We start from the raw sequence: 16,657 nt of genomic DNA on the forward strand, positions 1-16,657 counted from the left end.
AGATCAAGAGTTGCATGCTCTACCAACTGGGCCAGCCAGGTGCTCCCACGCGATTGATTTCTTTGCATTTTCTTTCATTGATAAAGTCTGACAGAGTAAAACTAGATGTCCAGTGAAGAAAATATTTTGGTAACATTTTTCTTCACCTAAACATATTTTTCTCACATCTTCTCTCAGTATAACACTAATTATAGCCTTGTAGTCCAACCAAAAGTTCCTGAAAAATCATAGTTCAAATAGGATTCTGAAATAGTCAGTGTTTCTTTGATGAAATCCCCCTTCCATTGCCATCTCTGACCACCTCTGTTATCTATCTCTGCTATATGAAAATGAGCTAACAACTATTTCAGTGCTTTTAAAAAAAAAAAAAACCCGAGGCTTACAAAAGTTAACATGCACAGGTTACACAGGGTAGATGGCCGATCCGTGATTCAAACCTAGGTCCATCAGTCTCCAAAGCCTGTTTTAACTCCTGCTGTGGACAATGCTGCCATCAGCCTGTAACTTTACAACTTGAATTAATAAGGAAATGGAGGCACTCTAGCAAACAAAATCATTGAGTGGGTAAAATCAGTTGAAGCCCAAAGTTCTGTCTGCTACATCTCTATTCTAATCGATTCCAAACAGGGGCACATAAATAAAGGACAATGACTCAGGATGAAAATGTATTTTGATTTTCAAAGACTATCATTTAAACAAATAATGAACTTTCAGAATCAAGGATACTAGCTTCCATGAGACTGAGCTTCAGTCAGTGCTGGGTGAGTGCCTAGCACTTTCTGGAGATGTATCTCTTCAGAAACTCCTCAAAATGGCGTTCTCTCCCCGTGGAAGCCGTTCCCATAACACCACTCACCTGTTATGAAGCTTATGGTGGAGCTGTCGCAACAGCTCAGTTCTGGGTCTCCCCATGTTACCATGGTAACTCGAAAGTTGTAGTACCATGCTGGCAACAGATTGGCTATCCTCTAAAAAGAGCAAGGAGACAAAAGAGCAAGGGAGAAAAAATCCTATTTTTGGAATAGAGTTACTTTTATTAGGTCATGAACATTATTAATAAGTATTTTTTATTTTCCTTCCCATACCTTTTTGTATTGTATGTATATACATGTATGTATATCTGCATGTAAATAGAATGATCTACAAGCAGAACTTTTAAAAAAGTGATTCAGGGGCGCCTGGGTGGCGCAGTCGGTTAAGCGTCCGACTTCAGCCAGGTCACGATCTCGCGGTCCGTGAGTTCGAGCCCCGCGTCAGGCTCTGGGCTGATGGCTCGGAGCCTGGAGCCTGTTTCCGATTCTGTGTCTCCCTCTCTCTCTGCCCCTCCCCCGTTCATGCTCTGTCTCTCTCTGTCCCAAAAATAAATAAAAAACGTTGAAAAAAAAAATAAAAAAATAAAAAAGTGATTCATCGGTATTGAGTCGAATGTTACTAATATTGGTCTCGTTTTGCAGTTTCCTAAGTTGTATTACGCATGTGAAATAGTACTTATTTGTAAGCGACTGTACATACACATTCCCCTATTTCTACAAAAACTGGCCTCTCACGACTTTGTGTTCTCCCAGTTTGGACCATAATCATGCATCCTTGTTGGGTGGCAAATACCAGAGACATCAACCGGGTAGAGGGCACACATGCACTTCATGTGTGACCTGTGCCTTAGAAATTATTCCAGCCTCAGAAAGTGCAATCTTTCCCTGCTCTCTTGAAAAGCATCCTCTAGTTGCACCTGGTTGCAACCAACCTCAGTTGGTTAAGTGTCCGACTTCAGCTCAGGTCATAATCTCACAGTCTGTGGGTTCGAGCCCCACATTGGGCTCTAGGTTGACAGCTCAGAGCCTGGAGCCTCTTTCAGATTCTCTGTCTCCCTCTCTGTCTGCCCCTCCCCCGCTCATACTCTCTCTCTCTGTCCTTCAAAAATAAATAAACATTAAAAAAAAATTTTTTTTAAAGAAAGAAAAGCATCCTCTAATAGCCTGACATCATAGGTATTTAAGTGATGTGGAGATGTTAAGAATACTCATCACTAGTGTTAAAACAGTGTCAACTAATTATTGAATGACTAACGGTAACTTTTTGTGTTTTCCTCCTAGGGACAGAGACAGACCATAAGCTCTTAGCTCTATTAAAACGTGGATATGCCCAATTAGGGGTGAAAGCATGCTTCACATAATTATTTCTCTCTCTTTCTCTCAATCTCTCTCTCTCAATCTCTCCCTCGGAAAAAACAGTCTTACACTCAAAAACAACTAAAAAAATCTTGAAGGTAGCAAACCACCCATGTGTATTTACAGGTAACTTTTTCTGATACACTTGGTACATAAAGGCAAATTTCTTTACACAGGAAGTGTGACGGCTACTTAAGGAACCATTACCACTGATGCAGTTAAGGAGACAGTCGCTGCTATTTCATAGTATGTTGTCCACTCTGATGTCATTGTTGCAGGGTTGAAATAAAACATTTCAACTACATATTTTCTGAACACTCCTAAGTAAGGTCTGCTCCAGCTCAGAACCACTGCCGTAGGACCCAAGGGATAGAGCATTAGATCCTTTATTCCTGTTGGAACTAAGAAGAAGCAGGGAAGGATGAGAAAAGAGAGCCAAGAAGAAAGGTTTAATATCTTTTCGAATGTCTTAGAAATGGCTTCAAACTTCTTAAAACTAGAGTTTTTGCCCTTCTGATATGGTCATTGAATAAATCATACTTGCCTCCGATGTTATTTTTCTGAGTAATAGTTGCTAACTTTAGACCCCAGTTTATACAACTGTAGTCATTTATGACTCTGGATGTAGAATATTGGGTGAATGAGTATGGACCCCCCATATATGATGCTAATGACTTGGGCATGGACACTGCGTCCCCCTCCCCACCAACAGTACTCTGATAAAGTAATTCTTGAGGCTGGCAACTTACCAATAGCAAATGTCACAGGATCTGAAGGTGGGCCGATCAAAGGGCCTTTTCTTAGGTACATCACGACCTGGTACTGGGCACCGGGAACCAGATTTTCAATAATAGATTTGCTTGAGTTCACCTTTAAACCAAACACCCAACATGATTTATTTAGAGGTGGGCTTTCAGAATGTGACACAGAGGCTGATACCATATTCAGGGACTCTTTGTGGAGCCGCAGACGCCTTTGAAATCCAGAAGCCTTTGCTCGTTCTGGGGAAGGTCAGATTTCAAAATTAGCATGATTTATAGTTTATGTGAACACTGAAGGGAACCCAGAACATTCAAATTCTACGGCTGGATTTAATAAGCCCCGTGAACTGCTTTATACCATCAATGTCAATTTTAACCATGTACACTAGAGACACATCAGCCTCTAACCATAATCAAATCAGCAATACCATAAGGGTAGTCTGACATCCTAAATTGTAGTGTCAGCTAAAAACATACAAAGATCAGTGCAGGAATGTCTTTGGTCTCTCGTCACTAAGAAGCATATAATATCTAATTATAGAGAAGGAAATGACCTCAGAGATTATCTGCTCCAAATCTCTCATTTAATAGATCAGAACAGTAAAACCAGGAAATGGCCAAGGTCACATATTCAGATGCAGTGTTGGGACTAGAAGCCTAGTGTTGTGACTTCCAATGGCTGTTACAGGCAAGTCTGGGACTAAGCATCAAGATACAGTAGGAAATGCTTCTGAAGGCTATTGTGACCCCTTAAAATAATGTTGTAGAAAATATTTCTCATATAGATGAGCCCTTCTTTACTGTTCTTTTTTTTTTTTTTTTAACTTTTGGTTAGGTAACAAATACAATATAGAGAAAAACAGAACCGACAGATGAATGAAATGTACATTTTAAAAAAAATGTACTTATTAAAGTTAAATGTTGGCATGCACTAGGATTAATGGTTCAGTTTACAGGTCAAGAAATGTGACTTTTAATGCCTCTGATATTGAAGACAGCCTTGCTTAGTAGAGAGAACACAGGTTCTCTATTCAGACTGCCTGAAATCAAATCCTGATTCTACCTCTTATCAGCATGGGAATTTATTTATAATTTTTAGCGTGGCTTCATGACTGATAAACTATAGATAATATTATTAGATACCTCACAGGTGAGGATGCTTATATACCTCACAGGTTTCTATTGAAACTAGAGATTCAATAAAGATAATTCACTCCTCATCAATTTTTGGCCTCTAGGGTGTATAACATTGTAAAATTACCGTGGAAAGGAGCAGAAAGAAATCAAAGAAGAACAATAATGTTGACAGCTTACCTATGCTATAAGGTTTTTTTTTAAGCTTCATTATGATTTTAAGAATAAATACAGAATTGATGGATATGAATTTTAAGCCTTTCTAACACCAGAAACTGATTCTACACAATAGGAATTGTATAACTTGAGTTGGGACAACTTGCTCTAAATGTAAGTAGGGGGAGCAGCATACCATAATTTCTTTTCCAGTAACTTAAACAAAATAAAATGAAGTTGAATTCATAAAATAGCATTTCCACCCCTTCTTTCCTACTCACTCATACCAGAATTTTTTGCCCATGTTTTACTTTTTACAAAATTTTATTATTTTTACAAGTCTATTTATTTATTTTGAGAGAGACAGAGACAGAAAGAGAGAGCATGAGTCGGGGAGGGCAGAGACAGAGGAAGACAGAGGATGCCACTCAGGCTCCGCACTGAGTGTGGCTCAGGGCTCCACCTCGTGACTGCCAGATCACGAGTTCATGACCACGGAGATCACCACCTGAGCAAACATCAAGAGTTGGGCGCTCAACTGACTGAGCCACCCAAGTGTCCTTGCCCATGGTTTAGAATGTGAATTCTGCTGGAAGCCATCGAGGTAAAGTTAGCCAACTAGATATTCTCATCTGATGGGGCATTTCCTGAAGAGACAAACTATGAATAAGAATGTGTATGCTGTGCACAACTAAGCAACATTGGCTTATTTCTTTAAAATACATTTTTAAATGATAAAACTAATAATGCGCATTGCGAAAATTATTCACCCAACAGAAGAGCAAATGAAGTAAACTGGCAATTTTTCTATCCTCCTCCCCCCCACTTCCAGCATTTTGGGTGGCAATCTTCCAGACCCTCCTACACACATATATAAATAAACAATATTATATTGAACCATATAGGTGTTGCATTATCAATGTCGCTCCGAACTTTCCTTTAAGACTTAACAACATATTGTGCACATGTAGGCATGCCTGTGAATGTTAACCTAGCTCATTAATCACTCCTTTAGAATATTTAGAATAGCAGGACAGACAAAGCGTAGATTACTTCAGGGTGGTGTTAAAATCTCTTTGGTTTGATAATATTTTAGGCAACTACTTGATTCTGATTATTCAAATGACTACCTGAAGTCATAGCCACTTAAGTTTGCCATCATATTTAATATCCTGAGGGTATTTTGCTAGTGAAATAAGTCAGAGAAAGGCAAATACAGTATGATTTCACTGTGTGGAAACTAGAAAGCAAAACAAATGAGCAGACAAAACAAAACAAAGCTCATAGGTATGGGGAACAGAATGGGGGTGGCCAGAGGGGAGAGGGGTTCACAGGAGGATGACATGGGTGAAGGGGGTCAAGAGGTACAAACTTCCAGTTATGAAATAAACAAGTCACGGGGCTGTAACATGCAGCGTGGTGATGACTACAGTTAGTAATATTGTATCGCCTATCTGAAAATTGCTAGGAGAGTAAATCTTAAATGTTCTCATCCCTAGAAAAAAAATTTTGTAACTTTGTATGGTGATGGATGGCAACTAGACTTATTGTGATGGTCATCTTGCAATGTATGTGACTCTTGAATCATTATGCTGCACACCTGACATTAGTATAATATAATGTGATAATTATACCTCAATGCAAAAAATATGCCATCATAACAAATTCATCCTAGGGACATGATTCGATTTTTTAATAAGAAGCAACTATGTGTATATACATCACACTACTAAAAAAAAAGGAGAAGAGGGCAATGGTGTTGCAAATAACCTTGGTAACAATTAATCAACAACTCTTTTCTGCCACCCTGTTTTCGAATATTTGCTAAGCTGCCAGCTGGTATCTGTGCTTTTATCCCTCTTATTTATTTATCTATCACTCTTTATTTATCTTGGACGGCCTTGGGAGTAGGTACACTGCACTCTACTTAGTAAATAATGTGTATAATATGTATTTTATTCTCCAGAGGATCATTCCACATCCCCTTCCCCAATTTTCATCCCATCTTTGCATTTCACTATTTCCTCTCTCCCGTTTCCAGCTCACTTGGTCTCCATTTCAGAGAATTCTGTTCAGCCCAATGCCTCTCCAATGAGGCACCGGTCCTATCCCTCTTCAGCTAAAGAAATAGGAGGAAAGATGTCTTAGCACAGGAAATACATGCAGACTATTAAATAACAGGGTGTGTAAATTGTTGGAAGGCACTTACACAAGGCACTTACACAAGGCAGATCACATTAAAAATAAATACACATACATATATTATGTAACATTTTTTAATCCTGAAATTTAGGATTGTGTGTGAGTCTTCAGAGAAAGTACTGAGAGCACGTTTACTTTGAAGAATTGACAGGGTCCTTTATGTATAACACTGATGGAGCACAGACTTTATGTTCCTCATATATTTGTTAATGAAAACACCACGATGGTTGTTAGGGGGCACCCTTTTCCACAAACATTTGCCCGCAAACTTATACACGAAACAACAACCAGACATGAAGAGCACATGCGGAATTTGGACAAGTTCAAATTAATGGGTCCATGGAAGGCCAGACTCTAAGCCTCATGAACTCAAGGTTCGAGTCAAATTTGTTTTATTTCTAGGATCTTGCACTAGGACCCACCTAGCATGCAGAAATCAGCGGTGGTATAAGGGAGGGTAACGGTACTCGCAGTGACTCTCATGGATGACCTGGGTGATATATAAACAATGATCCTGTGGTATAGTCAGTGGTAGATGCCAAGTAGGGAGAGTGAAAGTATCAAATAGCGAAGCATTATCTTAATGTTAATACAGTAGTCCCGCCTTATCTGCAGGGGATTCTGTGTTCCAAGACCCCCCAGTGGACCCCTGAAACCATGGGTAGTACCGAACCCTGTATGTACTCTGTTTCTTCTTATCCCTACATACCTATAAACCTATTGTAAAGTTTAATTTATGAATCAGGGACAGTAAGAGATCAACAATAACCAATAGTAAAAACAATTACACAGTATACTGTGATTAAAGTTGTGTGAATGTAGTCTGTGTCAAAATATCTTATTGGACTATACGCTCTCTTCTTATGGTGCCGTGACACAATAAAATGTCTGTGTGATGAGACAGAGTGAGATGAATGATGTAGAAACTGCGACCTATCGCTAGGCTACTATTGACCTTCTGACTATATGTCACAGGAGGATCATCTGCTTCTGGCCCGTGGGTGACCATGGGTGACTGAATCCATGGAAAATGAAATCATGAATAAGGGGAGGGACTACTGTATGTGTTCAGCCTTAGAATCACTCTTATTTTTGAGCTGCAGGAAATCTTGAATTTCTTGTTGAATGCATTCACAGTACCACTGCAGACAGAATTAAAGAACTATTAATTTTTTTTTTTCTGGATAACAGTTGCTTTAGGAAATAAGCCCAAGTCAGACAGGTACTGGTGATACTGTCTTCTGGATTCTTTTGATTAATGGCCACCTGACTGCAGGACAGTTTTTGAGACTTTTTGAATAATGTTTCCTCATCTAAACATATGTGTGTGCCTGTGTGTGTGTGTGTGTGTGTGCGCGCGTGTGTGCGCGCGTACACATGCATGCGTGTATAGTGAGGCAATGGATAATGTTGGTGTAATAACAAAATCTTCAAAATGTTCCTGTGGTAATTGAGATAATGCCTCACACAGTGAGGTCTAGATCCCGGGTCTAGATCCGGGCGGGTCTAGATCCCGCCCTCCATTCTAAATATTGGCCTTCTTGCCTGTAATCCTTAACAGTTTCATGTTTGCATCTCAAGAAGGCACTGTCAAAGTACACTTAGACCAGCCTTTTCTGGCTCATTTATAATTTACAAACTCTATCTATACCGTTAGCCTTTGGCTTCTATGCAAAAGATACATAATTTGTACACCAGATGAAGGGCGAAGCAATGTACCTTGGAGCAGTCAAGTTCTATGTCATGTTCTGTAAGAGAAACGGATGTTTCTAGCAATGTAACCAGTCAGCCGTTTTCGGTAGGCTCAGGAAAGGAAGCTAGTAAACTGCATAGTGAGTCATGATTACAAGTTAATCTGTTTAGCATATTTACTCCTTAATTTAATTGAAGTCAAGGGGTAGCCTCATCCTCAAGTAAGAGCCTATCTCAGTACTTTTAAGCCTTTCTGGTGCTCCAAAGGCCAGGATTCCTAAATTCATCTTATCAGTTTCAAGTTTCTCACTCTTTGAATTTCATTAAATGCCCTAAAAGCTTTCATATAGCAACTGTTGCATTTGAGTATTATATTTCCAGTGTATGACACACGAGTTGATAATTTTACCTGTGGGGAAGTAAATATTCTGTTTGTAAGACACCAAGAATCAGTACATTTGACCGTATGAAAAAATAAAACTAAGTTTTGGGAAAGTACGGCTGGGCACCAGGCTCCCTGTGGATACTTCTGGGCGACGGACTGCAGGATCTGCCCTGGGGCCCATGTGGCAGGGTTTCCCTCCAGATGGATGGTTGGGCCTGAAAGCTCACTCTGGTAGCCATTCCCAGAACTAATGATTTGCACCCCATTTCCACTTGCCCTTCATGCTCCCTTGTGCTCAGCTAAGTCCTATTTCTTCTTCAAAGCTCTCCTCAACGGGGCAGCTGGGTGGCTCAGTGGGTTAAGCCTCTGACATCAGGCTCTGTGCTGAGAGCTCAGAGCCTGGAGCCTGCTTCTGATTCTGTGTCTCCCTCTCTCTGCCCCTCCCCGGCTTCCACTCTATCTCTCTCTCTCAAAAATAAATAAACATTAAAAAAAATTTTTTTAAAAAGCTCTTCTTAGCTGCGATTAGTGAGGGGGGAGTTTTTTTCCTTTCGTACTTTTAATTTTTGAATTAGTTTTCCAGTGAGCATGAATTATTTTTTGTAGTTTAAATAACAAGAAAAAGAAAATGGGAAAAGTAAAACAAACAAAAACTCCCCAGAATCTTCTGCTTGGTTGTCTCCTTGCCGGGTAAAAGTTTCTCTGGCCAGTTTTCCCAATCCTCTTGCCCCAATCCATATTTACTCATGCCCAGCTCTTTCTTTCTGAGAACTCATAAGGGCTCCCTGGGCCTTATTTTATGCTCTGCAGTAACTGTATGTTCCCTTATGCGTTGTTCTCACTAGATTATAAACTCTGCAAGGGGCAGATGCATAGAAATTATCTAGATCCCCAACATCTATCAGAGTACCTGCCACATCGTAGGTCTCTTTTTTTCCCTTAAGTTTTTTAATGTTTATTTTTGAGAGAGAGAGAGAGACAGAGAGACAGAGTGTGACCAAGGGAGGGTCAGAGAGAGGAAGACACAGAATCCGAAGCAGGCTCCAGGCTCTGAACTGTCAGCACAGAGCCCGACGCGGGGCTCGAACTCACGGAACGTGAGATCATGACCTGAGCCGAAGTCGGACGCTTAACCGACTAAGCCCCCAGGTGCCCCCCACATCGTAAGTCTCCTGAATGAGGCATGGAAATAAACGGGGGATGGTAGTCCTGAGAGGACTTCCTGGGAGGAAGACTGTCACTGAAAAGCCATGCACACTCATCCCCCGTGCACAACGCACCCGGGGGAGACCTCAGCACAGCCTCTTGCACCGGCCTCCTGGCTCTGCCTGTCTGGCTGTGCCACAGCAGGCGAATGAGCCCGTCAGCATTGTTTTCTGTTCCTTTACCTGAGTGCAGTACTGCTTTTCTAGCCTCTGGCTCTCCTTTTGTTTCTGGCAGGTGAGTGACACCACAGACACGATGGTGCCATTGTAGTTCTCTTGGGAAGACGTCCAGGACATCAAAGCGGTGGTTGAGCTTAAAACGTGGACACTCACATGCTGGGGCTTCTCAGTCAGTTCTTCGATCCACTCTCCTGACGGGCCTGAACATTTCACATAAGAGCACAAGGGAGGTGTCATACCGAGCTGGTTGAGATAAAAGAGTCTCATTTTAAAAAATCATGTTGTTCTCCTTTGGCCCTTACAAAGATACTCAAAGTAAGACCGGCAGCTGGACCGGCATGTCTGTATGTTCTCTGCCCAGCTGGTCTCACCACTGCCCGAACAGCAGTGGCAGCAGCGACGAAATCAGTTCTAGGGACAGAGAGAAGCTCTACGTCAGCTGTTATGTGCATCTGAGGTGTCGCTGGTCAATTCTTCACCCGAGAGAATCTACTTCTCTTCTAACAAACAGTGGGTGGGGCATTTCATCAGTGTTTATGGTTCCTTTGCTGTTAGGACCTTCAGTCTCTAGAAATAATTACTTTGAGATTCAAATTAGCCTCGACTGCCATCGTGTGAAAAGATTTTAAATTTGGTAACAGCAGGATCAAAGAGGCGGGGTGTGACTGTATGAGAGAAGAAACAGGCAAACTCAATTATAGAAGCTGCCTGCAATCCCGGTGATCATTTGAGGGTCGCGGTGGGTTCCTCATTATAAAGTATCAGCATAGAAATGCCCACCATTAGCTTTGTTCTCTTAAGTTTTTAAAGTGGTTATTAGCACAGTGCCTGACACATAGTAAGGACTCAAGAAGTGTTAAGATGGTTATTATCTACAGAAAGTCCTTGTTGAAATGCAAATGCACAACTTTTCTTTATTTGCTTAGGATACACTTCTGAGTGTCTTCCTGGGCTGGAACCCATGAAGAGAAAAGAAGGAAGTGGCTCTGCAGGGGAGAGCAGTCTCCAGCTCACAGCAAAGGGGGCAAGGGAGATAAAGACAATAAAAAATGACCATAATAGTGGTGGCAAAGAGACCTGGCATTCACCATGTATCAGGCTCTGTTTGAAGCTTTTATATGTTTACATAGTTTAATCCTTTAATTTTCATGACAGACCTATGAGATAAGTACTAGTACTCCTTCCACTGTCAGATGAAGAAACTGAGGCAGAGAAAGGGAAAGTAGAGCTGGGATTCATGCACAGGAAGGCTGGTTCCAGAATCCATGCTCTTAACACCTCCATGAAACTTCTGGAGGCACTATGAAAACATTGGTTTGGAGACAGGTACGTTGACCCAGACTCAGTTTTGCTCATTAGTGAGCAAATGACTGGGCAAATGATTTAACATCTCTGAATCTCAGATGGATAAATGGCCAAATGGCCAAATGGATAAATCATAGAATGTTAGGACTGACAACTTTAGAGATCCGATACCTCATTTAACTGATGAGGAAACTGAGGCCCAGAGATGTGAATGGCATGTCCAGTGTCACAGAGCTAATAAGTGCTTGGGGCCCAACCCAGACCCTCTGTCTCCTGGGTCATTGCTTTGTGACAATTCATCATGATGCCATCTGTCGCTGGGATCAAAGGAGATTATACGTGTTAGAGAACTATGTAAATGTGAAGTGTTAACACTGTTATGAAGATTACTGGGGTAGCAGGTGCACAGAGAGCCAAAGTGGGAATAAGGAAAATAAGTTCACTTATTTGATAATCGAGCCAAGGTAACAGGTCATTGCAGGCTGCATGGAAACGGACTTTGCTAGCAAATATTCCTAGGTCTAGTCCTCACTTGGACACTTGGGAAAGTCATTAAACTCTCCGTGAATTAGTTTTTTCCACCTGAAAAATGGGGGTAGTTGAAATGTAAGGCTATTGGGGGACTCATATAAATTTCTACCTTACTTCTCATCTCTGAAGGAAAACCTTCAGAGCTACATACCTAGAAATCATAATGCAACAAAAAAAAAACATAAATCTGAATGAAATGTAATAAATATTAATGTCATAGCTTAACTCCCACCCGGTTTGGATCAGGAAAATGGTCTGTGAATAGAATTTAGCTGGTGTGAGACTACACTGTGTGTAGGGGCTTACTCAGGTAAGTATAGTATTTATATCTATAGTGTCCTGTTTTAAACTAAAGATATATATATATACAGTACACCTGAATGACCCACTATTGCAGAATAGAATATCCTAATGCTACACATATTATTCTTTTATTGGCAGAGAAAAAACAAAAATTTTAGTGCCTTATATTTTTCTAGATGAGTATTAATAGGTACCTCTTTGAAATAATTATATTTTGGAGCAATTCTGACACATTCTCAATAGCACTAGTCAATTTGGATACTCTAGGGCAGAGTGCCTGACGCATGAAAGTAGTTCAGTGAATTACTTGTTGGTTGAAGGTACAGCAGAATTAATAAATCAATAGTATAACCCCAGGCTAGGATTTTGTAATTTGGTATGAGAAGCGAGATGTACACATATAAAAGAAATGGAGAGAAATATTCATACACAAATAAATTCTGTATTTTGTGCTGAGCACTATGAAACACAGGAGCAATTCAGAGAAGGGAAAGCCAAGCGAGGTTAGAATAGCTGAGGGAGTGTTCCTGGATGCTCTTCACACTTGCGGTGGACCTCTACTGATAGGCCAGGAAACCTTTTGGTTAATGAGACATTGTCAGGTTCAGAAAAAATGGAATACTAAACTTTGTCCTCATTCTCAAGTGACTTCAGGTCAAAGATCGATGTGCAAACAATTAGGACTAATCTTTCTGTATATCTAACGGATCTTTAGGCCTCTTATCAGCGACGGCATTTTTGGTTTCTTAAACAGCAATGCTACATGGGTCATTTGCAACATTTTTCAGCTGTGAAATAAGCTGATCTCTTCCCTCTGCCTCTCTTCTCATTCTCCCACCCACCTTTCTGAGGATTGACGAAAGGTGGTATTTTGCCTTTGGAGAGGGTGATAAAGTATAGGGTGGTCATCCTTTTTGATGAGCGGTTTTTACCCACTGCCTCCTGGTTTTTCCTTTCTTCTGATCGGAGACACATCTAACTGCTTTGAACTGATTTTTGACCTCTAAACCTCTAGTGAACATTCAGATTAGCTAAAAGCATTACAGACACGCACGATTTGTGCAGCTTTTAGAGGTAGTAATTACTTTACTCTTGCCTCTCATGGAATCAGTAGAAGTCACCCTAAGACTTGACACCGGGGCTTCTAGGATGCTCTAGCTTTGCCCTCTTGTGCCAAATTTATGGCAACCACCTAGGTCCCACTACCCATGAATCTTTGTTTGTCCTTTGAATTATATAAGCTCAACATTCTAGTGAGACCTTTCACATAGTCCAAAAATATCAATTTTCTATACGGCCTTAAACAAAAGTCATATTTCCTAAACAGTGCGTCCATGTCCTTGGAGAGTTTGCGATGGCTAGTGTGGAAAGTCAGCTTAATTAATGTTCAATTATCACCATAATAAAAAAAATCTGTAAGCTAAACTTCTGAGTAGGTCTGCTACTATTAAACATACATATATTTCCTCTGCTGTCAAAATCTCATGGATCTGGGCCTCCCCTGACCTTGAAGATTTCCCAGGGTCTCTGAGGTTTGATGAATCATTGATGCTGGAGCATCATTAATCTCCCCGGTTCCATTGTCCTAGTCCCCCTGTAAGTACAACATAATCCCTTTGGTACTTACTGATATAAAAACTGAGTGATTTTGCGGACTGACTTTTTCGAGTTTCACAAGATCCTGAGGAGCTAAAAGTTGTTACAGATAACTTATATTTCCCAGGCTCCTTCAGCTCTGCGACAAATTCATGCGCTTCTTCATCCACTGTCAAATATTCAGTAAAGTTTTCTGAATCATATGTAAAAAAGAGAATACATATGAATTGGAATCTGAAAGGGCCTTGAATGTAAACAAGTCAATTAATTAAAAAAAGTAGTTTTTAAAATATTGTTTCTTTCCTTTTGTCACGTTATATTACACATCTTAATCAAAGGTGCTATAAAAAAAAAGATGACTAAGTATTCAAACTGGTTTTCATAATACTTTTAAATAACCAAACTAAAATATGGCATCAAAATCAAGAAAACTTAGGGATTCTCCTGTGCGGTTTCCCAACAACATTATATGCACACAATAATAGGAGAATGTGAGGAAAAGATCAAAATAGTTGACTTTTTCATCTAGATATAAGGAATAAAAAAATAACAGACAACAAAGTATCTTATAAATTCTTGGTGGTAGTATTAAATATCCAGAAACGCCTTAAAATAAGCTGAACTCTTTCTAGTTAGAAATAATTCTTCTGGGCAGATTTTCTGACACTTGCAATATGCTTCCTTCATCTGTTTTCTTCCAGAACTTCTAAAAGTAAAAATGATTTTTACATTGCTTCAGAGTTCATCTCCTGCTGCTTATTACTGCATTTGAAGTTGTTCTCACCCGTTGGTGACTACAATAGCCTTCAACAGAACACACTGAAGTCACATAAAAGCATGACTGAACCTGCACAGAAATACTCGTTTAAAAAAAATTCTGAGTTAAGGGATCCTATTTTCCATAGAATATATTAAGGAACAGAAAAATAAGAGACAAATAAACTAAGGGCAGATTAAGGCAGATTACTTTATACAAGTAATTCCAGGCAAATGTGAAGACTTTTGACTCGAATAATTGGAAATGACAAAGGATTTCAACTTTATACAATATATGGGTACGGTTGATTGTGCTATAATCCAGCATAGAGGAATCCACAGCTTTTGATATCTTCCTCTATTAAATAAAATAAGAGCAAACAATATATAATACATCAGAGTCCATGATACTAATGCCATACTCTGACATAAAGCTATTATTTGGAACTCCAAATTTTGCCAACTTTTATCACCCAAACTACTGGACTGGAAAGTATAAAACAAAGTATGTTATTTTAGAAACAAAACAAACAGCAAATGACTATAAAAATCTACCAAACAATTTGGATGTGATTCATGACCCAAGTTTACTGAAGGCCATGGCCGTTTTTCTTACGGTAAGGGCCAAAATACAAAGAATGGGGGCGCCTGGGTGGCTCAGTCGGTTAAGCGGCCGACTTCAGCTCAGGTCACGATCTCGCGGTCCGTGAGTTCGAGCCCCGCGTCGGGCTCTGGGCTGATGGCTCGGAGCCTGGAGCCTGCTTCCGATTCTGTGTCTCCCTCTCTCTCTGCCCCTCCCCCGTTCATGCTCTGTCTCTCTCTGTCTCAAAAATAAATAAAACGTTAAAAAAAAATTAAAAAAAAATAAAAAATAAAATACAAAGAATGGCTCTGAGATGCTGGATACATGAACATGAGACACAATACAGCAGCTGTAGTGAGACTATCCGTTGCTGTGCGTTTTCTATTTTATTACCAGCTCCTCTTCAGGAAAACGTGAGTGGTACAGGTTCCAGAGGGGCGCACACCCTAAGGATAGTAAGAGTCCCTAGATAAGCAGTACACAGGTCTGACCCCTTTGGGAAAGCAGCCATCTTGTCAGAAAGACTGTTTTGCTGCATGCTTCCACAAATTGTGTCCCGGAAAGCAGAACATCTCTCCAGGATATTTTGTAATTGTGATGGTTACAACTTTAATCAAAATCTTTCCAAACGTAAGGTTTCCCTCAGCGGCCGGGGGTACGTGACATGTTGGGCAGTGAAACGTGTCCTGTTGTCAAAACTTGCAATTTATACGCTTCCCGAACCTTGGATGCTGATCCTACCTGTTCAGTTTTGTTTTCTAATCTCAGTCCACGTTGCTACTCAATTAGACTCTTCCCTTCCTTTACCATTTATCTTGAAATCTTAACTGTCTACCAGCAGTCTTTTTTTTCTAAATTTAGTTTGAAAACATTTCAATTTCCTTTCCTTTGCACACCGTTTGCTATTTTCACCGATTTCCTATTACGTTACCTTCTCTTTCTATGTGGATATGGAACCCATCAAAGGCAGTGGGTGGTTTGGGTGGTAACCAATTCAAAATCATTTGTACAGGAAAAAATGAGAAGGAGCCTGATGTTGACTTCTCAGTGTCACCGAGTGTACTGTTATGTTCATACTCCACGGGAAGTACGCTGACAAAGTCATCTTCGCTTTCAGGAGCTGTCGATGCGCTGCCCCACCAGTACGGCTGGGATGTAGCTTCGTAGTCACTGCTGTTAAAATCAGGCCAACCAGAAGAAATGTTGCCAGAGGGCATTTCTGGGGTTTCGTCTGTAAAACGGAAGAGTTTGTCTTTTCCCATTGCATCCTGTGATCTCATGAAGGATTCCTCTGGGAAACTGCCACTCTGCTCTTCCCAATTGTTCTTGTTCAAGTTTACAATGCGAACTGAGATATTTCGGGGTGGGTACGGGGCTGTAAGGGAGACAATGTTCATTCTCGAGTGATTTTTAATTCTATGACAGCAAATAGTTATTCGTGAGTCAAATATGCAAGCGGATTTACAAAACAGAGGTTCGTTTTACTACTACTATATAAAGATAATCTACATCGAGAACTACTGTGGTGGCAAGTACACATTTATCTAAGATTTTGTGCACGATGTATTCACATTAGTATATCACCACTCATACTTCAAATACAGTAACGAGTGATAGTATGCTTGTCCAACAGGTAATTTCACCATGCCCAAAGCAGAGCTTTGTAAATATTCTTCGGCTTATCAAAATCTCCTTTTAAA

General features: G+C 40.3%; 1 protein-coding gene across 2 annotated transcripts in view; it reads right to left on the reverse strand.

Moving 5' to 3' along the window:
* The window catches only part of PTPRO (protein tyrosine phosphatase receptor type O), a 248,354-nt gene that overhangs the window by 79,234 nt on the left and 152,463 nt on the right, over positions 1–16,657 (reverse strand). For both annotated transcript variants that reach the window (XM_058743573.1, XM_058743572.1), the window contains exons 5-10: positions 15,889–16,332; positions 13,650–13,811; positions 9,887–10,083; positions 2,918–3,038; positions 2,376–2,569; positions 857–968 (exon numbers count right to left, since the gene is read on the reverse strand). In XM_058743573.1, coding sequence (XP_058599556.1) covers positions 857–968; positions 2,376–2,569; positions 2,918–3,038; positions 9,887–10,083; positions 13,650–13,811; positions 15,889–16,332 — 1,230 coding nt within the window. The remainder of the gene's footprint in view (positions 1–856; positions 969–2,375; positions 2,570–2,917; positions 3,039–9,886; positions 10,084–13,649; positions 13,812–15,888; positions 16,333–16,657) is intronic.

The sequence above is a fragment of the Neofelis nebulosa genome, chromosome 8 (genome assembly GCF_028018385.1).
Source record: "Neofelis nebulosa isolate mNeoNeb1 chromosome 8, mNeoNeb1.pri, whole genome shotgun sequence".
NCBI classification, from domain to species: Eukaryota; Metazoa; Chordata; class Mammalia; order Carnivora; family Felidae; genus Neofelis; species Neofelis nebulosa.